Below are 25198 nucleotides of genomic sequence, written 5' to 3' on the forward strand. Positions count from 1 at the left end.
ATCAACACTTTTAAAAACCATTTGATTCTGAAGTAGTCACAGACTAAAAGGAAACTGCAGAAATAGTACAGAGTTTCACGTCCCCTTCCCCTAGCTTCCCCAAAGTTGACATCTTATATAACTGTAGTATAGTGTCAAAACTGGGAAACTGAGAGCGGTACCATACTGTTAACTAGACTGCCAACCTTATTCAGTTTTGGCTTTTTTACATGCACAAATTTGTGTGTGTGTGTTTGTGTGTGCGCACGTGTGCGCGTGCACAGAGCTCTATGCAATAGAGATGTATAGGTCTGTGTAGCTACCACAACAATCAGACAGAACTGTCTATCATCCCAAAGGAACTCTCTCCTGCTACCCCTTTATCTTTGAATGCCCCTTTTGGTCCCTGTCCCCTTACAACCACTAATCTGTCCATCTCTATAGTTTTGACATTTTGAGAATGTTTACAGAACTATTATATATAGAATCTTGTAGTGTGGAACTTTAGAGGTTGACTCTTTTTTTCCACTAAGCATAACAACAACAAAAACTATAAACTGTGAATTAGTCAATTTTTAAAAGACAATACTTACTACTGAATCCAAAAGAATATTTTCTGGTTTCAAGTCTCTATCAAATTAAAAGGAAAGAAAAGCAAAACTGAGTATTAACTGAAATAAAATAATAAAAAGACATTTTTACAAGTGATATTTTAAAAATTTACCTGTACACTATTTTGATGGAGTGCAAGTAGCCCAAAGCACTGGCAATTTCAGCAGCATAAAACCTAGCTCTTTGTTCAGGAAAGGACCGTTCTCTTTGTAAGTGAAAAAACAGCTGTAAAATGGGGGGAAAGTGGACATTAAAGATCACTCACACATAAAATAAAACAAATCTATTTAATAAATACAAAAATAGGATTTTTTTCTTGTCACTTTGAATGTGAGATAAAAATGCACCAAAGCACAGAACTGTGACTCTCTCTTGTCTGTGTCCCCCATTCACCAAGCCATCATTCTCTCTTCAACCACAAACCTTTCCCTCTCTTTTCTAACTTACTACTCATCTTTCATTTACTCCTCAGTCCTCACTGTGGCAGTGTCCTCACCACTCCAGGCAACCCCTCTGGAAAAGATTATTAATGAAGACCAACGATCTTGATATTGCCATGTAATTATCTTACTGGATTTTTCTGGACTGTTCTTTCATTAAAAAAAAAACAAAACCAAACATTATTCAGAGATTGGAAATGAGTACCTGACAGACCAAATATAACCCACAGATATAATTTGTTTGAGCCAAATACTGTTTTTAGAAAAACCTAAAATAATTGGTAACATTGAACAATGGGAAAATTGTTCTGGTAGTTCATAGTTTTGGTTTCTTCTGGAGAAAAAGGAAAAAAAAAAAAGAGGGGCATTATTAAGCCTAAATTCACTGTAGTAGCAACTGGTTGGAGCTTAGGTGGCAGCTGGACTCTGCAGCTCATTTCTTACACTTCCTAATTCTTAGTTTATTACAACCTGTCCTCTAGCCATTAGGTTACCTGCCTAGGTGAAGTGTGCTCTAGGTCCTTACTCTGCATCCCCAGGCTTCTAAGAAATGATCTCTCCTTTGGCTTCCTTCTACCTTGGAGAGTTCCGTCTAGGTTCCTTTCTGTCCCCGTATGCGGCAGACATTAACAAGGGTTCTGTCCTTGGTTTCTCCACTTTCATTCTTTCTCTGGATACCCTACCCAGGCAACTTAATCCACTCCAATGATTTTAACTACCATCGCTATGCTAATGTCTTTCACGTGGACAACCCTGGCCCAGACCTCTGCTTGGTCCTTCAACTGCGAAGATCTGCTGCCAGCTGCTCCTTCAAGCCAACATATACAACTTGTTTCACACAAAGCCCCAGGTCTTCTCTCATTTAATGATACCCCTTTCTGCCCAGCCCTCTAGGTCACGGGAGGAAGTAAGGCAGAGTGGAAAGAATCAGGTTTTAAAGCTCAAAAGCTGATTAGCCTTGGATTCAAGTCCTGGGTCTTCTCTTTGTGTGTAATTCATTTAGCTTCTCGGATTTTCAAGGACTATCCAAACATTTTTTTCTTAACCTCTTCTGAAAAGTTATGGGGAAGATCAGTTATAGTAGATGCTCACAGAGAAGATAAACAAGGGCTGACCCGGGATTCGCCGCTACAGCTCCTTCACCCGTAGTCCCTATATCCAACCAACGAATATTCTTCTGTTTTTATCTCAATTATTTCTGGAATATTTCCTCTTTTTTACTGTTACCACTGGTTTTATTAGCTGCAGCTTACTCTAATACTTCATTTGCTGATCTCCTAATCACATCTGTCTAATACACTACTACGAATGAAAACTACCCAAAATGAAAATCTGACCATTTACTAGTAATAGCTAAAAACAGCTGCTTACTAAATCAAAGGCCCTATGCTAAGGACTTTAAACGTCTGTGTTATTTAATCCACCCACCTAGTTTGAGGTTGAAAATTGACGAGGAAACTGAGGCTCAGAAAGGCTTATTTACATGCCCAGTATCATAAAACTTATTTGTTTACACTCTACCTGGCTCCAAAACAGATCTAAAGTAGTATACAAAAATAAGTATCACACATCAAGGCTAAAAAGTAAGTATAAACACTGGGCGGCAAGTAACAGTAATAACAGGAAACACATAATGAAATCACACTCCTCCTGCCTCTATCCTTTCTCCTCATCTTTATTCCTCTTCTCCCTACCGCCCCATTCAACTCCTCCTCCTCAGCATTCCATTACATTTCATTCTCCCTTTTTTTCCTGTTATCTTAGTCACCTGTATCTTTTAGAAGACAAGCCGACTTTTTTCCACCTCTGCCATCCAGTTTATGAGTACTAAGGGCTCAGAAGCAAAGTCCTAAAACAGCATAAAGAAACCGGAAACGAGCAGGAGGATCTCATCTGCAGTGAGATGCTTGCACGACATTTCAAAGACAGGTGGTACTTAAGGATGGGCTTTGCAGCTGGGATGTCTAGGTTAAATTCAGGGCCTGACACCAGAACACTGTGACACTGAGAAAGTTACTTAACCTCTCTGAACCTTAATTGCCTTACCTATAAAGTGAGTATAGGAGTGTTTATCTCCAAGAGTTGTGACGATTAACTGAAATAACGCATGTAAAGTAATTACAAAGTGCCAGGCCCCCCATAAATTCTCGTTATGTTAGCACCCACGCACACACAAAATAAAACTGGTGAGGGTGGGTACAGCTCTATAGTGGTAGAGTGTGTGCTTAGCATGCAGGAGGTCTTGGGTTCAATTCCCAGTAACTCCATTAAAAAACAAAAAATCAATACCTTCAAGGTGGGAGCAATGGTGGGGTCGTCTACATCCCTGAATCAGGGTGCCTAGGGGATTCATAACCCTGCTTCTACACTGAGGAGTCTTCAGGCATTTGTCATGGACGGAGGGGGTTGAATAACTGTTCTTTTTACAAACTTCTCCAAAATGATCTAAATACATCTGACCGTCTTTCAGGTCTGCAGGATAGAAACTCATCTTCTGTTTAGTTTCTTTATTCTACAGTTAAGTGTATTATAGTTAAGTTGGAATACTCTTTTTTTCTCACTCTGCTCTGGGACTAGGGGATGGAAGATCCCTTTGTAAAGATATGACAACATCAATCAATTAAAATAATTTTTAGAGACATTCACAGGTCGGAGACCACAAAGATAGAAAGCTGCGAGGACAGAGAAGCAGAGGACTAGGGGGCGGTCAGCTGCCTCAATCCTGGAGTCCGACTGTCTGGGTTCAGTTCCTCGCTCTGTACTTACTAACCCACATGACTTGAGCAAGTTACCTAGCTTCTCTGGGCCTCAGTTTCTTTGTTGTGAAGTTAAAATAATACATGTGAAGAGGCACAGTGCTGGGCACATACGTATACGCAATGCATGTTAGCTATTACTGGAATGATTATCATAACAAGCATCATTTCCCAAAATGTATTTCAGTATCCCTCTGATTTAGCATTCTGGGGAATATTATTAATAGATTTGGTTCAAACCAAAAGGAGACTGTGTGGTAAAAAAAAAATTTTTTTTTAAATAAATTCTGGCTTTGTTTAGGACATAATTTCTCAAAGTCTTTAACATGCTGAAACATACTGCAAATCACCAAGAAGCGTATACTGTTAATCCCCAAGGGGATGTAACATGAAACATTTTCCAAACTGGCTTCACCACAGAACCCTTTATTACAGGATCATCTCATCTGATTAATAGTTTGCACATTTTGGAAAATGACAGGCTAGAATAATATTTATACACAACTACTGAAACAATTACCAAAAGTTATAAGGGAAGTTTTATTCTAAAGTTTCAGTATATATTCTTGCCAGATAGCTCAGTGACACAACTACCCATGAAGTCTGTAGCTTCATAAAAGGTTCTTTTACGGACCGTCCCACCAAACCCTAAGTAAGCTGCTTAGGAAAAGAGCTTTATGTCTCACTTCTCTGCATCCTGCTTTGTGCTGATTAGTCACTGCCTTAAATATTGTTGTTAATCAACAAAGAGCTGTTTATGCTGGGCTTTCTTCCAAAACTAATAAGCAAAACTTCGACTCGACTCTATTTTTTTTCTAAACATTATCAATATTAGAAAACTAATTATAAAACTCACCTCCCCTCCATTAACAAAATCCAGAACAAAATAAAGCTTTTCAGTTGTTTGGAAAGAATAATGTAATCCAACCAAAAATGGATGTTTCACATTTTTCAAGAGTACATTACGTTCAGCCATAATGTGTTTTTGCTGTTAAAAAAAAAGGGGGAGGGGTAAAGATCAACTTGTACTTTACATCAGAAAACAATTCTTATAATTGAGAAAATGGGTTTAGAAAAAACAAAACTATTTTATTTTACCTCTTTTCTGTTGAGAACGACTTTTTTCTGTAACACTTTGACAGCATAGAATTTTCCATCCAGTTTCCGTTTTGCAAGAAGAACCTATTATAGTTGAAGATTGTGAATACTATCAGAAATTTCAATATTTTGATAGGAATAATTCACTTATCAATAAGTTAGCACTTCAGTTTTGTAAAAATAAAGTTCACAAGGGATCTAAATAATGTCATGCTTTTGTTTTAAAAATTAAAATTACTACAATTCCCCTTTTCCTTAGCTAGTTTAATAAACCCCCCCAAATGCTAATGATTTAAATGGCCAGGCATCACTTCTTCGTCAGTTAATGTGTTGATGTTTGAGGTTTTTACTAAATTATGTCAAAATCTATACTGCTTGAAAACTTTGTATATGCGTGCACACGCGTGTATGTGCCAGCCCTGAGTCCTACAAAGTGTCTTTAGAAAATATTGAGGCTATAAATGTCATGGCTATATATAAAAAAAGAAGAAAATGGTTTCTAAGTGATCAAAATGCATGGACTGGATTGGAAGACTCAATACTGTTAAGATGACAATTCTCCCCAAATTGACCTACAGATTCAATGCAATCTCAATTAAAATCCAATTGTGGGACATGACACGCTAATTCTAAAATTTAAACTGATATGCAAAGGGCTACGAACAGGGAGGAACAGGGAGGGAGGACTTGCTCTGTTGGATATCAAGCTACATTTTCAAGACAATGTGGTCCTAGTGCAAGGACAGACAACAGACTAATGAAACAAAATATAAAATCTAGAAACAAATTCATGAGTATTTGGACACTGGATATATGATGAAAGGAAGAGCAGTGGGGAAAAAAGTCTTTTCAATAAATTGTGTGGGATCAGTTGAAAATCCATGGGAAAAAAATTAATTCATGACTCTATGCCTCACATTATATACAAGAAACAATTCCTACTAGACTCTAGATCTAAACATGAAGTTTCCAAAAGATAATGCTTTTTCATTTTAACAACTGACCATCTCTAACATTCCAACAGACTGTGAGCATTTTGAGAGCAAGATCCATTTCTAATTTTCCATTGCTTATATAAGCACAATGCCCAGCATGTAGCAGGTGGTAAATATATATTTGCTGAATTAATGAACACACATTGGTTTAATTTTATGAGCAGTTTCTGGTCTCTAGGGAACTCAGAAAACAAACTAGATCTAGATACTGAAAGCTGTGAATATAGTACACTATGATTAAACACATACTTATTTATTTTTTCTACAGATTGAAGTATAATGCAAAAAAGAACTTAAATAAATTTGATGATTCTGACAACTCCATCTATGATGCTTCTGGCCTCCAGGGTTCTTCTTCCTTGGTATGGCCACCTCGTCAGGCTATGTGATTCACCTGACATTCACCATACGAAGAGAGACAGGGTCTTCAAATCTCTCTTTTTTCCTCCAACTGCTGTTTACACAGCTGCTCATTTTTGTCTTTCTGGCATCAACTTAAATAGCACCTCTTCAAAGAACCATCCCTGACCAATTCATCTAAGCAGAAATTCCCCCCACTGTCTATTTCCCTGTCACTTCAGTCTACTCGTCATTCCCTTCACAGCTCCATTACTACATGTAATTATATTTACTTGACTGCATAATCTTAATTGACTATTTCCCCTACTAGGCTGTAAACATCACAAAAGCAGTAACCCCATCATTTTTGTTCAAAACCATCCAACTAGGGCCCAGAACGGTGCTTGGCAATAGGTGCTCAACAGATACTTGTCAAACAAGGAAGTTTCATGTTAGAATCAAGAGTAGATGCCTTCTATCTCTAATCATTCTGTCAGTACTTTGAAGTTAGAGAAAGCATCTTAACTCCATATGCTGCACACCAACGAGCTCCGTGGACTCACATATTAAAAGCAAGCGTTCCTTAAGTACTTACTGAATGAGAAAATAAAAACACTCTTACCTTGCCAAAGCTGCCTTTTCCAATAACTTTTAAGAAATCAAAGTCTGTTGGTTTAGCACTGAAATAAATGAACAATGACAAGAATGAGCCTCCCAGAAACTGGAAAGACATTAACTTTTAAACATTTTTTAGCACCTCATTCTTTAATAGGTAAATGTTGGGTACACTTCAGCATGGTAACTCCAGCTTTCACACTGGCAGTATCCCACCTTTAATGTAAAACAGGTAATAATGAATTGTAATAATATCTACTTTCTGATTAGATAAGACATTTTATCACTTTATTTAAGCCTTGTTAAGTCTGGCTTAAGAAGGACTTCAATAATAGTCTCTTTGGGAGAAAAGGATATCTCTATCGATTGATCATCTATTATTTTGAACTCAGCCTAGCAAACCACTTTTGTTAACCGTAAACTTCACCAATGTTGTTGATGAGGAAAATGAATAATTATATAAATTAGTGATATATTCCAAAGGCTATCTAGTCTGGTAAATTCTCCTGAAAAGGAAGTTACCAGCTGGAATACCTAGTAAAGTCACTAAGAAAAACTTCTGATGGAGAAAAAAGTCATCACAGTGTTTTGCACACATATCACTTGTACCTTAAAGAAAAGAACTCCCAGCTTATTTTCACAGATGATAATGTAGAAAAGCTAGGAATAGAGGAGGCAGAAGGAATACTAAGGCTGCCTTTGTTTCATATGAACGTCAGGTGAAAACAGCACTGGTTGTACACTGGCAAAAGCCCGTGGCAGCAGAAAGCTGGACTAAAGCAGCCAAAAGAGCTGCTTCCTTCAACACAGTACGAACTCCTAAGTTGAACTAGGGAGAGTGCAATGATTCCACTTAGATTTAAAATTCCCTTCAATTCATTAATGAAAGAAACAGTCAACTCAACATGAGAGTAACACTGGGTCCAGGTTAAATAATAACAAGTCAGGATTAAGGAGATAAATAGTTAACTAAGCTTAGATGTTTTTCTTCTCCAAGAACCTGCTCTTTGGACTAGTTATTTTGTTCTTTAACGATATGCTGAAATACTGAAATAATTTTTACTGAACAAATCCCATAGTGAGAGAACATGCAAATCCCTCAAACACAGTAAACATGCCAACTGAGGCCATGCCCAAGGCCACACTTTAACTGCTGGTGATGAACCCTAATTGAAAGCAAATTTCCATTCGTGCTGTCTGACAAAGTCAACGCTATGTGACAGAAAAGATGCTCAAAATCAAACTTCTTCATCCAGTTACCATCCCATTTCCTTCCTTTCCTTCTCAGCAAAACCCCTCAAATAAGTTGTCTAAAACTCACTGTCCACACCTGCTGTCGTCTCCTCGAGTTCTCTCTTGAGCCCTTTCCTGTCAGTCTTGGACCCACCACACCACTGAAACTGCTCATAAAGGCCACCAATGACTTATCAAATCCAACGGTCAATTCTCAGTCTTCATCCTACCTGCCCCATCAGCAATGTCAACAGAGTTATTGACTTCCTTTCTTCACCTTCTTTTGTGACACCACATTCCTGGTTTTCTTCCTATCTTGCTAATGATTCTTTAGTTTCCTCCTCTATTTCTCCTATCTATCTATATTCATTCTCTAAGTGGACCAAAAGGGTGACGGAAGCATAGTGTCCTGGGATAAGAGAGAGTACTTCAGGATTAATCTGATAAGCCTGTAAGGATAATGACAAGAAAGGACAGCCTCCCTACATTCCTCCTCCAACCCATCGCAGACATCATTCATCTGCCAGGAAACTCCTCAAACTGAGCCAAAAAGTGGCCTTGGAATCTCTTTGTATTCTAGGGAATTGCTGGAGTGGACACTTAAGATGAAGTCTCCATTGGCCACTCCTGTTCCTCCAAATGTCTCCCCTGTGCTCAAGTAAGTAGAGGACTGTAGGAGAAACTGGATAAAGAAAGTTTAATAGCCTTTAGTATGCTAATGTCCATAAAGACTCCTCTGGAACAAGTTGGCTAACAAGTAGGGTTGTACCAATGACAGTGAGCATTGCAAGAATATCAGTGAGGCTTGCACGGATGCTTCTGCCAGGGAACTTCCCAAGTACCTACCAAGTCTTATGGCCCCTGGGAAATACGGTCTACCGAGTTTACATCCCGCCCCCACCCCCTGAAAGTGACAATGGCAAAATAGCAGAACCCAATTAATAATCTGCCAACAAAAAACTCCTCAGAGCTCTACTAAAACAAAGAGAAGCTATAACAGTAAACCAGGCAAGCATGTCACAGCACTAGATTCACTGTAACTACAGTTATATGTCACAGGCTTCCAGTGAAACTGGTATAATTACGTACATCTGCACATTCGCAAAAAAGATCTTCCCCAAATCCAGTTAGATTGGTTGAAACAAATTAAACCTACTGAGGATTTCCAGATGGTCCCAGGTTGATGTTCTGTGAGGTAGAATGTAGCTGTTGGGATGGAAAAAAAAATTTTAACCATCTTACTAGAGTGTCAAAGGTTATCAGTCAATGCATATTTCTAAAATAAAATACAGATAACTGTACGAAAGACATATGCCATGTTAAAGAAACTTAAAGTGTATTTGCAAAGATACACAATATAAACATAATTATTTTAATGATAAGTTTCAAGAGCAGTTGTAAGAAAAAAGGTAAGGAAGAAATCAAGCTCAAAGTTGGCAAATGAATAAAATAAATTGGGGAAAGCTCCTTGGAAGAGGTGGGCAAATGAAACAATTTAAGAGGATTAAGGGGGAGGGTATAGCTCAAGTGGTAGAGTGCATGCTTAGCATGCACAAGGTCTTGGGTTCAATTGCCAGTACCTCCTTGAAACATAAATAAATAAACCTAATTACCACCCTCCGAATAAATAAATAAAATTAAAAAAAATAATAATTAACTAAGAGGGATTATTTTTACATTTACAAAATTGGTTAAAAAGAGCTTTTGTTTTTTAAATTATCAAATAACAGCTTATTTAAGATAGGAAGTGATAAGATGATGAAAAACTGCAAATGGTGAATTAAAGTTCTAATTTGAGGGGAGGTAAAATTATCTCTAAAGCAAATACAAAAAGCCAAGAGCACTTCTCTTTCTATTTCTACCATTGTAGTAGTGTCAAAATTTTAGACAGGCTTTTCTTTATGCAACAGTTAACTCAGAAGAAAATCTTTACTCACCTAGTATGCCAAAAAGCAGTTTAACTGATAAGAGATTCTAGTTCACTAATAATTAGCTAGAAACTTAACTCAAAGACTCAAAAGATTAATCTAGTGATCCTTTTACAGTGAGCACTTTTCACAAAGGCCAAGTGTAAGTGAATTCTGCTTCACATAAATTCACTATGAAATTCTATTTATATATTCAGGGAATTAAATCAGTTAGAGACGTTTCAAATGGGCATACTTTCAGTTAACTACAGCCCTACATGATTATACTTCATATAAGCTATAGCTGTGAAATAAACTTAAAAAGTTCTCTTTAAGTTAACCAGAATCAACAAATTTTATCTAAGCAATTTCTTATTAGAGACATGTCATATGTATTCCCACTTGAATTCATTTGAAACTTACAATCTCCAGAATACAGGTTATTTTATAAAATAAAGGGCAAACGACTTGAAGCATGTTTCTTATGAAATAACGCTGCCACCAGCTTTTTAGTGACAAATAAAATGTATTTCTTATTGATACCTTTACATGGAAAATCTTCATGTGATAAACTTTCAATTCCCAGAAGACAGAAATACAAGCAAATGTAACAGTCTAGCTCAAGACTGGTTCATTAGATGAGATTTGCTCTGTTGTGTCATAATTTTAACATGAAGTAATCTCCCCTGCCCCCCAAGTTTTACTGGGATATGATTGACCTAACAGCGCTGTGTAAGTTTAAGGTGTACAGTACAATGATTTGACTTACATACATCATGATTATGTTTAACTATTACAGTGTTCCATACAATCTGATAACATAAACTAAGTTATAATTTCAATACACTTATTCTTTCAATGAATGTGCAGAGAACTGGGTCATTTTTCCATTCAGTGAATTTTTCCGAAAGTAAGATAAGGGAAGCGAATTAATTAAAAGTGGATTAAATAATACCAAGGATGACCTGCCGCCCAAATCCATTAATATGTAATGAGACTTTATTATCTGGCATTGGTTTTTCTAATGGAGCACGTTTCTGAAATAATAATGAAAATTACTGGGATATATAATTAGATAACATTTTCCTCTACCTATTATTTTTAAAGATTACATCTAATCACTAAGCTGAGGGTGAGGTATAATTTCTTAACAGAATGAAAACTAATCAAGAGAGTTACATTTCTTGACTTCTCTTGGCCCCTGTTTTTCTTTATATAAATAAAGACGTCCAGATGCCATCCAAGAAATTTTCCAGCTATAAAATTCATTTAATTACCCATTTGGAAGTCCTTAATAAATAGTTGTAATTGGGAAGGAGGGTGGACAAAGAAACTGGATGAAGGCAGTCAAAAGACACAAACTTCAAGTTACAAGGTAAGTACTGGGGATGTAATGTACAACATGACAAACAGCTCACATTGCTGTATGTTATATATGAAAGCAGTTAACAGAGTAATCCTAAGAGTTCTCATCAGAAGGGAAAAAAAGTTTTTTCTATTTATTTAATTTTGGATCTATATGAGATGATGGATGTTCACTAAATTATTGTGGTCCTCATTTCATGTTGTCTGTCAATTATATCTCATTAAAACTGGAAGAAAAAATTAGTAAAAAAATAACAGTAATGTATTTCAGAGAAATTTTAATTAAAAAATAAAATAAATTCATCAATAGTTAAAATCGTAAGACAAATGTGGCTCTTTCCCTTTTTTAAAGAGATTCTTTTCATCAGTATTTTAAAACTGCAAAAGATCCTAGTCCAAGTTCCAAATTTTATGGATGAAAGAAGAAAGAAAATTTAGATCTAGAGTCAACAATGGCAGAACAGGAGCCAGAACCCAGGAATTTCTCAGTCTGGTTCCTTCTTCAAAAAGCATTCTCCTACAGCAAGGCAAGACAGTCTTTTAAATGAGCTAAACCTACATACTCTCAACATGATTAACAAACGAAACCTGGAAAATCATGGTCATGTAAATTTTACTCTTTAAAATAGTTTTTGAATAGTTTCATCTTTTTCAATTAAAAAATATATACTCTTAGTTGGAAAATATGGAAAGTATTAGGAAGATGTTTTAAAAAATTCATAACTTTACCAACAGATGATTTTATAAATATTTATAGTACTTTCATACAGTCTTTATGTAACTTCTAAAAACTGACTGTAATCACACTGTTAATTTGCATAAAAATGTTATACTCTGATTTCATTTGCAAGTATGACAAAACTTACCATCTTTATAAATATTTTTTAAATGGACAGTATATAGGAACAATCACTAATTGATTAATGAATATTTAAACTGATTCTAACTTTTCATTACAAATCACTCTAAAACGAACATTTTTTTTTCTGTGCGAAGGATCACTTCATTTGCATCAACTCCTAAGCGACATGAATTATTTTCATGTTTGATACATGTTGCCAAATTGCTTTCCAAAAGAGTTGCATAAAATTATAACACTAGTAATATCCAAGGATGCCCATTTTATCTTACCCTTATTAGTCCTGGTGTATTTAGTTTACTTTACATTTTTGTTAACATGATAGAGAAAATACCTCTTATTTAAAACTTTCATTTGCTACTGGCATCAAGGTTAACATTTTCCCATATGTTTGTTTACTAAAAATATTTCTCCATGTCCCTTTTTCTTTCATCTACTGGGGTTTTAAATATCATTCTTGTCAAAAATCCATTTGTATGAGCTTTTTTTACATAGACATTATTCTTCTTATGCTTGATTTGTTACACATTTTCCTAGCTTCCTGTTTCTCTTGTGACCAGCTGCACAGATATGAAATTAAAATATCCTTTTACATCATCCTAGGAACAACCATGTCTCAGATGTAAAAATTAAACCTGTTCTCTTAACTGAGACTCAGAGCATCAGAGAAAAATGACTACTTCCCAGTAGTCATGTCTGTTTTTCAAATGAAGATCTTAGCTGTGGGACAGTAACGTTTCAACTCATGACACTATCTTTTAAATCACAAAAACAGAACCATACAAAATTAAAAGACATTATGAAGACAAAAATGTACATCTGATTTTCATGTATATACTTAACAATAGTATTAATCAGGTTTTTTTTCCCTTAACAGAGGCACTGGGGATTGAACCCAGGATCTCGCACATGCCAAGCACGCCCTCTACCACTGCATACACCTCCCACCCCTGGTATTAATCAGTTTTGAATTATAAAGGTATTACCATATTTATACAACATTTGTAATTATACTTTTAATGCTACATAATAATCCTTTGAGTTAAATTACTGTAATTTACCATTCCCACATAATTTTCTAAAGTAAACGTAGAAAATAAATTCATAATAAGGCATGATTATTATATTTATTTATTATAAATAATTTAAAGAATAAGAATATCCTGTTCTTTTTTCAGAATGCATTTTGATTATGTGCATAAGACTACAGCAATAAAAGCTGATGCCAAGCAGCACATGTGTATTGGTTGCTCTGCAGATAAAACCTGGCAACACAGAGGAAGAGGTATGTAGTATTCTGATTGAAAAGGCCTCTCCTGCTGGCCAACACTCAAAACAATAGTTTCAAGTGTGGTGATGATGATGAAGATATATGATGATCAAAAAGCAATATGTAAAGTGAAGAGAGTAGAACAGAAAACTTCATATACTGTATAATTAAAATTAGATAACTTAAAGAATTCCCATACATTAACAGAAGATTAGAAGAAACTCACTAAAATGTTAATAGTTATTAGGTCTGTTTGTTGATAATATGGGTAATACTTTTAACTTACTATTTTCAAAACTTTCTTTAATTAACATGTATTACTTTTTACTATAAAAAGTACTCATTTTATAAATTTTATAAGAAACAGTGATCAGTAAGAGGTGTACATATTTGTTTTTATGTCCTCTACACAGTAGACAATCTACAGTGGATGAAGCTACTTTGTTTGAAGTACACGTCCTAAAGGTGGCAATAATTTCATCTTTGGGGAATGGTATTTTTTTTTCTGTTAAAAAATACAATTCCTCTTACTACCTTCTGAGTACTTCTTTCATCCTCATCTTCAGATGGATCTGACTGATGTTTTGGACTGTCCATTTGAAGGAATGCTCTGACATCTGGACTAAAAACAAAAATTAACTTTATTATGACTTTGCATTTCTACAGTTTTTCTCCCTTTTAACATGAAAATAAAATTATAGTAGCATTTACAGTGAGAGCCAAACAAATCCATTAGTGATCACTATTATAAAAGGAATAAACAAATTAACTTTTAAAAAATGGGAATCCAATAAACAATGGACAAAGGCATAAACAGTTAGCTCATAGAAGAGAAAACCCAAATGGTAAGGAAAATTAAGAAGATGCCTAACTTCACTAGTAATCAGAAAAACACAAATTAAAACAACAATAAGAGATCCCTTCATGTCCGTTAACCAGCAACATTTAGAAAGACACATGATACCCAAAGTTGGTAGGGATACAGAGGAAAGGAACACCCTCATGTATTGCTGGTGAGGATGTAAAATGAGGCAACTTTTCTGAAAAGCAATTTGACAATATTTGGCTAAACTGAGTATGCATTTTTCCCTGGGGCCAGAAATTCTAGTTCTAAGAATAAACCACAGGAAAAATTATGTACAGGTTCAGTGAAAGACATGTAACTAGGATACTCATTGCAGCATTCTCTACCGTTGTGAATCAGAAGCAAAACAGCATCTCCCACGAGGGAAATGAGTAAGCAAGCTATGGCAACTGCCTGCACAGAGTACCAGTCAGCAGTCAGAAACAGGAACCACAGCACAGCACCATTTATGTGCATATATTAAACACTCACGGACACAAAGCAACAGTTGATAAATAGATATCCAAAGACATAACAAACGTGTTGAAGTGAGCATCAACAGTGGGGACGAGGAGATAAAAACGGACTAAAATAACAAGGGGCCTTGCATGGACTAATGATAATCCTGAGGAATGGTTAAATCTCTACCTCTGAGGTACCTCCTACCAAACTGTTCTTTTTTTTTTCTTTTTTAAAAGTTTAGCTATAATTGATATATAACATTATTAGTTTCAGGTGTGCAACATAATGCTTCTATATTTGTATATATTGTGAAATGATCAACACAACAAGTCCAGTTAACATCCAACATCACACATAGTTACACATTTTCTGTGTGTGATGAGAAGTTTTAATCTACTCTTAGCAACTTCCAAATATGCAATACAGCCACCATGTGGTACATTACATCCCATGATTTATTTATTTTATACCTGAAAGTTTATATATTTTGACCACCTTCACCCATTTCGCCTACTCCCACCTCTGGCAATCACCAACCTGTTCTCTGTATCCATGACTATGAATTTCTTTTTTTTTAAGATTGCACATATAAGTGAGTTCAGGCAGCATGTATCTTTCTCTGACTTACTTCACTTAGCACATGCCCTCAGTGTCCATCCATGTTGTTGCAAACAGCAAGATTTCCTAAACTGTTCTTAATAATTAAATACAAATAATATACATTCACTACAAGAAATTCAGACAGATGAAAAATAATTTTTAAAAGGGGTAGGGGCTGGTGGGAATGTAAAATGGTAGAGCCACTGAGGAAAAGTTAGGCAGTTCCTCGAAAAATTGAACATAATAACTGTATGACCCAGCAATTCCACTGCTACATATATACCCAAAAGAAATAAAAACATCTGTTCACACAAAAACTCATACAGATATGTTCATAGCAATATTATTCATAACAGCCAAAAAGTGGAAACAATCCAAATGCCCATTCAAGTCACAATCGATATGATAAACACACACACATACAGGGCTGGGGAAGCGCCTTGACATTAAGTGGCTGCCTAGATAAGGCTGTACTGAGAAGGATGGGGGTGTCTTGTCTGGGACAAGAGAATGCTGACCCCAGGTTGAACAAGAAGTAGCATGTATGACTGGTCCTTGCCAAGTCCTTCAGCCTCATCTTCTTTCTGAAAAACCTACCCTGTGTTCCAGTCACCACAAAATGTTAATACTGAATTAATACTGTGAAGCATCCTGAATGTTGCAGGTTTTCCGTATACACTGTTTCATGTACTGCTCTCCTCACCTGGAAGGCTCTCCCTAACTTTTTTCTGGAAGAACTGCACATCCTCTAAGGCCCAGGAAGCCTCCCTTGACCTCCCCCTAGAAGGGTTGGCCACATTTTCTCTGTTGTCTTCTAATTTTTATCATAAAACTTTCTTTGCTTTAATTGCTTGTTTATGTGTCTGTTTCTCCCACTAATCTGGCAGCCTGTGCCTCTGGAAGGTAGGAGTGACACTCATGTCTCTTTTTATTCCCAATGCACACAGCAGGTACTTATGAAATGCTTTCTGAATGCATGAATAAGTGTAACATCAAATAATTAGCAGTATGTTTTAACCGTGCAAATTCCTTTTCAAGTTTAATCTGCGAAACAAATGCAAGTACCAGAGGAAGAAAGAAAACAACTAGAGCCTTGAGTTGTTAGAGGGAAAAGAAGATTAAGAATACCAGAGGGAATGCTTGAGGAAGATTTCACAAAATTTATAGCACAGTAACATTCCACAGAATGTATAAAATCTGTATCAGTAGCTTGGGTTTGGTTTCAGTGCTTCTTTAGAACACAATGAAAATACTTACTGGTTGTAAAGCTCTGGATGCCTAACTAAGTTCTGAATGAATTCATTCAGTCCTGCTCTTCTTTGCTTAATAAAATCTGTTAAGAGAGACAATGCTATTAGGATTATTTATATCAGACTATGTAATTATGATCAGTACAGCTATAGAAGAACAGACAAACATAAGATAGTGAATTTAGATTAAGAAGCTATTTCTTAATTCATGTTTCTTGATATACACTAAGGAATAAATACTTACAAATACATATTTTTAAATCTATAAATACGATGATTGCAAAATTAAAATAAAGCAGATAACATATTTCCCCAAAAGAAAACTCTCCCACAAAATGCCTATTTTAGGTTCTGAACAGACTCACTACAAAACTTGGAGAGACACTTTGCTTTTTCCAATTCCTCATGTACTACTAGGTAATGAATAAAAATTAACACAATGACACAGGTGACTGAAAAATCATACCAACTAAAAAAACAAACACCCAAGAAATACTGAAATCCTTGCAACTGGGAATGGTGAGTAACTGGTTGAGTATTACCAACTCCATTGCTAAAAGTAGGTTTTTATTTTGTATAAGCCTATTTCTTTTCAATTAGCAAAGACTAAAACTGGAAAATTAAAGTGGTTTCTATATGGGCTGTTGAAGACAAGGATCATGCCTTTATTTAGCCCTTAACAGTGTCTTGGAAGGTACTTAACAGATGTTTGTGAATGAACAAATAAAATACAAATGATTATACATTCTAGCATTCACAGTCTTCAAATTTCACATGCCCCATCCCTTATTTAACTCAAATTGTTTTGTTACTTTGTAATTTTATTTTTCAGTAATAAAGATAATCTTGTTTTTTTTAAGCTACCAAAAAGAAGTAGTTTATATATTAACTCCAAGATCCTATCAACAAAAGGTTTGATATTAAACTATTTAGAATATAGAAAGTATAGCTATCACAGGGTGGGGAGTCTAGCTCAGTGGCAGAGTGCATGTTTGGCATGCACAAGGTCCTGGGTTCAATCCCCAGTGCCTCTGTTAAAGGGGGGGAAACACCAACAAACAACAACAGAAGAAACCTATAACTACTAAAAAACAAGCAAAAAAAAGAATGTATAGCTATCTCTGTGTGTAGGCTACAGAAAGATATTTAAATTCAAAGTGAAATTTTAACTTTGAAAAGTATAGGTAGAAATAATCTTTAAAATACGCCTCAAGCATGTAAAATTTATCTTACAGAGGTTGGTAACCATCAGAATAAAGAAGTGGGGGGAGGAAAAAAGAAAATGACAGGCATGGACTTAAAAGCTGCAGCATAAGAACTCAGAAAGATGTCTGGGAAAACTCTACATGGTAGATGTCAAACATGAGGTTAAGTTAAAACAGCAGTTTCTTTCTTCACGCTCTAACTGCCTCATCTTTGGCCAGTGAAAGCCCCATCAATTGGGCCCCTGTGTCCTCTCAGTAAAACCTCAGTATTCTTGGACAGCATCTTTACTTTCAGACAAGATGTCCTAGAACCATCTTGTACATTTCTTGCCCGGGATCTGGAACTGCCATTTTTCCATGGAACTCTGGTTCCTTTGAGGGGAAAATGGTATTAGAGATTACAAGCTAGACGCTAAGGACATTCTCGGCTACTTATTTTTTTTTTACTGTTTTCAGGGAGAGAGCTGGGAAATACGTATTGAGAAAAAGATAAATAAATCATAATTTCATACCGTATTTCCAAATCAAGTTTAAAATTGTAAGATTTTTTACTTAAAATCTTTGGTTTTATATTTGTATCTCTTTCCTCTTCTGCTTAAAATCTTGGTTCTCATGACATTAACACAATTTGAAAATGACCCTGTATTAACAATAAGACTGTTGAATGCAGAGTACAATTCCTTTGTGCATTTTTTTTGCCCTCAGCATCTGTCCCATGAAGAAAATACAGCTGAAACTCTGTTTTAAAGTCATTTAAAATAATTATTCTCCATGTGTTTCACCACAAATCAGAATAAGGTTAGCTTTTTCTTCAACTTTCAATTGTTAGAGACTGCTATATTATTGCATTTTATGTTTATTTTTAAATTGTTTAAAATATGCACAAGGTTCCAAAATGAAAGCTAAAAACAAGATTCATCCAAGGATGTCTAACATCTACTTCTGTTAACCAGGAACGCTGGTGATCACTCCACAGTCTTGCACAAAGAGCTTTTCTGTTTTTTGTACAGCTGCATCGTATTCCAATATTGGAAGGATATTTTAGTTGTTTCCAGTTTTTGCTATTAAAAACAGTGTCACAATAAACAATCTTACACATATATCATTTCATATGCAGCTTCTCTTTGGAACAGATCCCTAGAAATGTGATTACTTGCTCAAAGTGAATTGCATATATAGTGCAGCTAAAAACTACCAAATTTCATATGGTTTGCACCACTTTGCATTCCCACCAGCAAAATATGAGAATTTCTGCTTCCCCAAAGCCTAATCAAATGAGCGTCTTATCTATCTTTGGTTTGCTGAGTATGACTTAGATTTGATCTCCCCAATGAAAGGCTTTCCAGAATCGATGACATACAGTCTACTTCACTGTTCCCAAGTACATACAATATGCTCAGGACTGATTTCAAAATGTCCTTCAATAAAGATCAGTTTTTACTATCAAGTACTTAATCCACCAAAACATAAATACCACAGGGTATTGTGTAGTATTTTGTCTTTAGCAATGAAGTAGCAATGTTGCAGGTCTTTATTTCTTCGCCTTCTTCCCTAGATAAAATAATTCTGACTTTAGGGTTTCACTAAGAGCCCCACAGACCTCCAAGCCAACTTCAGAGGCCTCATATTAATCACTAATGTGTAGTGTGAGCCCTCTTATATGTCTTTCTGCCACTTCAAATTAATTAATTCTCTCATCCACCCAGGCCTGACACTTCAGTTATCTGAGTCTCTTCTCTCTCTGTCTACTTTCCCTAAGCAATCACCAAGATTTCTCGCAGGGTTTTCATTAAAATACTTCCTACCTCAATTTTTAGCCCCACTTCCACCCCATTCTCATTATCTAACTCGAGAACTACTGGCATATTCCCTTAACCAGTCTCCCAGCCTCTATCCTGTCTCCTCTCTGCTCTGTTACTATACATTACACACCGTTGGTTTCACACCATGTCCCCACTTCACGCAAGTAACTCTAAGGGCCACGTGTTGCCCATCAGGATGCTTTTCTACCTGTGCCCCACAGACTTCACTGCTGCACCAATAAAGCAGCTCCATGTTTCTCTGTTCTACACATGACATTTTCTGCAAAAGATCTTATCAGGAAAAAAGGGTTCTGCAGCTAAGTACAAAAGCCACTGGCTTACAGAATCAATCCGTGGAATGTATAAACTGGCTTTGCTGTGCCAATTCAATTTTTTCTTTATTAATAGATTCATGTATTCTAGTAATATTTACTGAGAATCTAACATTTACTAGGCACTACAAATAAACAAAAAAGATAAAGTATCTACCTTCGGAAAATCTACAGCCAGGTAAGACAAACTGGCAATGACAGTAGATGTGCTAAATTCTCCCAAGAGAAAAAAAATTCCACATAAATAGGGGAAGTGAAAAAAGAAGAAAAAAAACTCCCCAAAAAACAGGGGAAACAAGAACCCTCACCAATCCTCAGGTTCAGAAAGTGTAAAAGAATAAAGAGTTTCCAGTTGAGAGGGCTACAGGGGATTCCGGCAGCCTCAGGGGGAAAATTCACTTTTAATTAAAGAATGTGAAAAACATGAAAAAGCTAGAGGATGAAGGAGTTTGGTCATCACGGGCAGAGCTGCACAGGGTACAGTGAGGAGGTCTGGAAGGGAAAGCAATGGCATGAGGTTAGGCTGCAGACAGGAAGCACAGTCAAGATAAGCCATTCAAGAGCTTCCATCCTGAGCAGCAACCAGGAAAGCAGACATGGAAAGAATCGAAGGTTTGATGGATTACAAGCTTACAAGCAAATCAGCTGAGGAGGTGAGATGATGGAGAAGGAAGGAACCCTATAGCTTGTCATGATCCCCCTGTAGCACTGAATTTCTGGTGGAGAGAAACTTCTGTCTCTCCTTAAGTAGCCATTTATGTACTGGGCTGATTTCTTGAATTCTAGTTAAAAAAAAAAAGTTTGAAGTTGAGGCTTCAGACATACATACAGCCTCCAGATTTCTGAGATCCTGTGTCATCAGGCTCCCCAAGGTGAACAATAGGATATTATCTTAGCATCCCACTCAAGGGCCTGCAGGGTGCCATCCATGTACAAAGTGTACACTCAGTCAGTGTGTCTGGATATAAAAAAACTGTCCTTCACTGTTAGAAAAGTACTGCACATTATCCTTAATGATCAATAAATTTATCTGAAGCCAGACTGTTTGCATTTAACTTCCAAATCTGATGTTTACTAGCTGTATATGACCCTGGGCAAATTAATTAACCTGTGCCTCAGTTTCCTTATCTACAAAATAGTGATGATGTTAACAGTACCCACCTTGAAGGGCTGTGGTGAGGACTGAATGAATTAAAACATATAAAGTGTTAAGAGTATGAGGTCAATTAGCTTTGTAAAGTCCTGTACTACTGCACAGTGCAATGAATACATGATAACTACTTCTTCAACCTTTAACCATCACTTATGGTCACTCTAAGAAGTTACTGCTTACCTGGATCAAAATTATCACCAAATATTCTCTTGGCAGGAATCTTCAGGGCCATAGCAGGAAATTGTTTTCTCAACTAGAATTGAAAAAAATAACATTATATAAAACTTAATTTTATAAGTCTTCTAGTTACTCATGTATCAAAACAATATACAATTTGATTTTCAAAAAAAATCCATCATAAGACCAACTTTTAGGTATATCATGATGACATGTACACTATTAAGTTATACCAATAAAATACCATTAGTCTGACTAATCATATTCTGCCCCAATAAAACACTTTAGTATCTCTGTGACTTTGGATAACCAAGGTCCTCTATGTTTCAGTTTTCTTATCTCAAAGCGGAGATAACCTTAGCACTTACAGATTTATTGTGAGGCTTAAAGAAAATCATTTACATTGAGTGCTTAGACTGGAACCTGGGGTATCAGTTTTGAATACATGTTACTCACTGTTTATTACCTCAGGAGAAGATGTGATCTTTGTGTTCTCTCTAAATGAACAGACTGACAACTGTTTCCTAAACTGATGAATTATGCCTTCAATACCCTCTGTTCTACCCTTCCTCCTATTAATATTCTAATACATTTGTTTATCAGATTTGCTTATCCACGGAGAAAGAACACTTGGTCCTGAAGAAATTAAATTTGGGGCAGTAAAGTCATAAAAGCAGGTCAATGCTTATTTTTATTATAAGCTTGATGTCAGAAACCACACACTGTATATATATACATATATACACATACATATACATAGACATATACATATATATATATATATATATATATATATATATATATATATATATATATAAATACCCACTAATAGGAAATACACGGAACAGGAGAGTATATTAATCACTCGACATCACAAGAATGCTGTCAGCAAAATTCATACTAAAAAATCTGTAGACAAATGACTCTGGTTTTTCAACAAAAAATTGTAAAGAAAAGAAAAGACGAGTGAAGGGGGAAACTTAGTGATTAAAAGACCCTTTTCATACGCCCTTTGCCTGGCAAAGCAATAAAGCTGTTCTTTTCCATCCTCTCCCCTTCCCCACAAAAAAAAAGACCCTTCATAGACTTATCAACCAGTTACATATAAACACATATAACATATGTTATAATCATACAAACATTGAGTATTTGGCATTAAGACATTATTGTTAATTATTTTTAGATGTGATCATGATATTCTGTGTGTGTGTTTTTAAAGAATGTTTATCTTTTTAGAGGTGTATACTGAAATATCTACGTATGGAAAGATACAACATCTGAAATTTGCTTCAAAGTAGGGACAGAGATGAAACAAGAATGGCTGTGTATGGGTAATGGTTGAAGGTAGATGGTCCACTACGTTATTTTCCCTATTCATACTAGTCTCCTTACTTCTGTATGCATTCAACAAGTTCTGTAAGAAAGTTTCCAAATGCAAACTACAGTCATAAAAACACATTTAAACTGACAATTAACATGACTGGAAATTTTACTTTTTATCTTTTCTTTCATTCTAAGAGGAGCACAGGGAAAGACTTGTGTTTTCAATCTTGGGAAACCCAGCCCAGGTTTAACCCCACTTTGTAGTTTCAAAGAATACAACCAACACCATCCCGCTGCCCCTCACCGCAGGAGGCAGAATTGGAAGGAGCTACAGAAAAGGCGAGAGGAGGACACAGAAAATGGGAAAATAAGAAAAAGGTGAAAAAAGGAAGAGAAATATAGGAAAAAGGAGACAGACAGATGATACAGACTCAACTACACATTAGGGAAAATTTTCTGCTCAAAGCTTAAGATGGGTTGTCAGATGGGAAGAGAGAATTATTGTGAAGATGGTGGAGGAGAGCCGCAAACAAACTTCCCTACTTTACCTTTATACTTAGAGGACACTCAAATGTTAACACCCCACCTAACTAATCACCAGCTATTTAAGTCGTGAAACCACTGTCAGGATGCTAAGCTTTTCACTGGTGTAGATCTCCACAGTGTTTAGGTGACATCCCCTACACTTTGCCCTCTTATAAATAGTTCTACAAAAGGAAATGCATTTAAAAGGTAAATCTAACCCATATAATACTTTGGCTATTACACAGAAATACAGAAACCAATCTCAAATTTTTAGTTACTAGCAGTTCACTGAACAAAATTTATTCTCTCTAAGTTCACATAAACTATCTGTGTGCATCCATACATGTGTTACGTTACCAATATGTTATTTTTATCTGAGTATAATCCCGGTATCCTAACTGGTACAGAGTTGTGTAAGTCTTTAAAAAAAAATGGTGTTCATGTAAATAATTAGGGTGAGCTAATAATTCAATCATCACCTAGTCCAACATAAATCATTTTTTTAATCACTGAAAAATTACAAAAGACATTGTCATGTATAAACTTAATGGCTATTATTTTATTTCAAAAGCATGGCAATCAAAAAGACTGTCAATACCCTTTGATTAAGCAATATTTAAAACTACATATAGTAAGTTTAGTTACAAATGCATTAAAGAAAAACTAAAACTAGAAAAGAACACAGTAAAATATTAGTAGTTCTCTCTGAATAGCAACATTATAGGTAAATTTTAAGTTTAGTTTTACTTTCCTCTATATTCCAGATTTTCTAGAATATATATTAATTCTACATACAAAAAGATTGTCATTTTTAGAAACTGCAATATTATTTTAAAAATTCAATTTCAACTAGCAAAGCATTTAAATATTATTTGGAACAGATACAAATACAGTGAAATGCTAAATGGAGCTGAATCAGAAGCCTAACTTTCATGACTTAAGAAAACACAGGAAGTTAGGCAGCTAGACAACAACTAATTCACTCCGGCCCATTTAGGGAATAATTTCTCTCTTAACTGAGACAGCTTAACCTCCCCCACATTTAAAGTATTTTACAAATGATAACCCAGGGACATATACCTATCTAACCCAATTTTTTAAATCAAGAGATAGGGTTGAGAAAATGGAAAAAATTACCTTCTTAAAACATGAAAGTCTTTTTTTTTTCTGGAGGATGCCCAGTAAGTCACCATTTTTAAAATAACACAAGGAGATTTTTATTTATTCTTAGAGCAGGGGAAATTTAAATTTGGGGTTTGAGGCCCAACTGCTTTCTTTCCTTAACTGGAGCACAGCTCAGAACCCAAAGCGGTCTCTATAGTCTGAGGTCTCTAATGACCACCTCAGTCAGCGCTCTCCAGCCTCCTTGCATACATGCGACCTGGAAGGCAACGGTCTCCACGAACTCTGGTCCCTGTGTAGGACCTGGCCTGATGTGTTACAAAGACCATGGGGCTCTAGCTTCTGCCTGGAGAAAGTATTCGCAACTGTAAACACTGGGTTAAAGTAATATTTAATATCTGAATTATGAATATATAACACAGATTTTAGTTATTTAAATAACTAATGATCTATTAGGTAACTGTCAGACTTTTGAAAGTCAATATTCATTTCAGTTGTGTTACCTACTTAAAATCTAGAACCTTAGACTAATTTCTAACTGAGAATGAAACTATGGAAGGAGAGTAGGCTTATGACAGACTTTCAGACCTAAAGCTAATAGCTGGGCAATTTTAACCAGAAAGAGCATAATGATTAAGTTGTTAGAAAGGTAGATAGAAAGGATTTTTTTCTGATTATTCTATGACAAAAAATGTATTTTAAGCGGTACATCTAGTTTTCATATCTTCAATAGTTTATTTAGAACTTCTCAACAGTCCTCTCTTCACTCATTTTGGTAAGAATTACAAAGTTAGGATGCTTTTGAAAAATCTCTTACCCTTTTCTGCTTGTTTGACATATATATATATATATAAATATTACTTAATTATGAAATAAATCTCTCCCATTTTCTAGTTTTCTCAGGTGCTTTGTTTTAAAGAAAAATCTTGTAGACA

At 35.6% G+C, this 25198-nt stretch overlaps 1 protein-coding gene across 5 annotated transcripts in view; it reads right to left on the reverse strand.

Moving 5' to 3' along the window:
- The window catches only part of SGK3 (serum/glucocorticoid regulated kinase family member 3), a 90617-nt gene that overhangs the window by 9621 nt on the left and 55798 nt on the right, over window positions 1-25198 (reverse strand). For all 5 annotated transcript variants that reach the window (XM_072951883.1, XM_072951886.1, XM_072951885.1 and 2 more), the window contains 9 exons: window positions 21297-21369; window positions 16632-16707; window positions 14003-14090; window positions 9224-9273; window positions 6842-6899; window positions 4886-4969; window positions 4644-4775; window positions 704-816; window positions 573-609 (listed from right to left, as the gene is read on the reverse strand). In XM_072951883.1, coding sequence (XP_072807984.1) covers window positions 573-609; window positions 704-816; window positions 4644-4775; window positions 4886-4969; window positions 6842-6899; window positions 9224-9273; window positions 14003-14090; window positions 16632-16707; window positions 21297-21369 — 711 coding nt within the window. The remainder of the gene's footprint in view (window positions 1-572; window positions 610-703; window positions 817-4643; window positions 4776-4885; window positions 4970-6841; window positions 6900-9223; window positions 9274-14002; window positions 14091-16631; window positions 16708-21296; window positions 21370-25198) is intronic.

The sequence above is a fragment of the Vicugna pacos genome, chromosome 29 (genome assembly GCF_048564905.1).
Source record: "Vicugna pacos chromosome 29, VicPac4, whole genome shotgun sequence".
Taxonomy (NCBI): Eukaryota; Metazoa; Chordata; class Mammalia; order Artiodactyla; family Camelidae; genus Vicugna; species Vicugna pacos.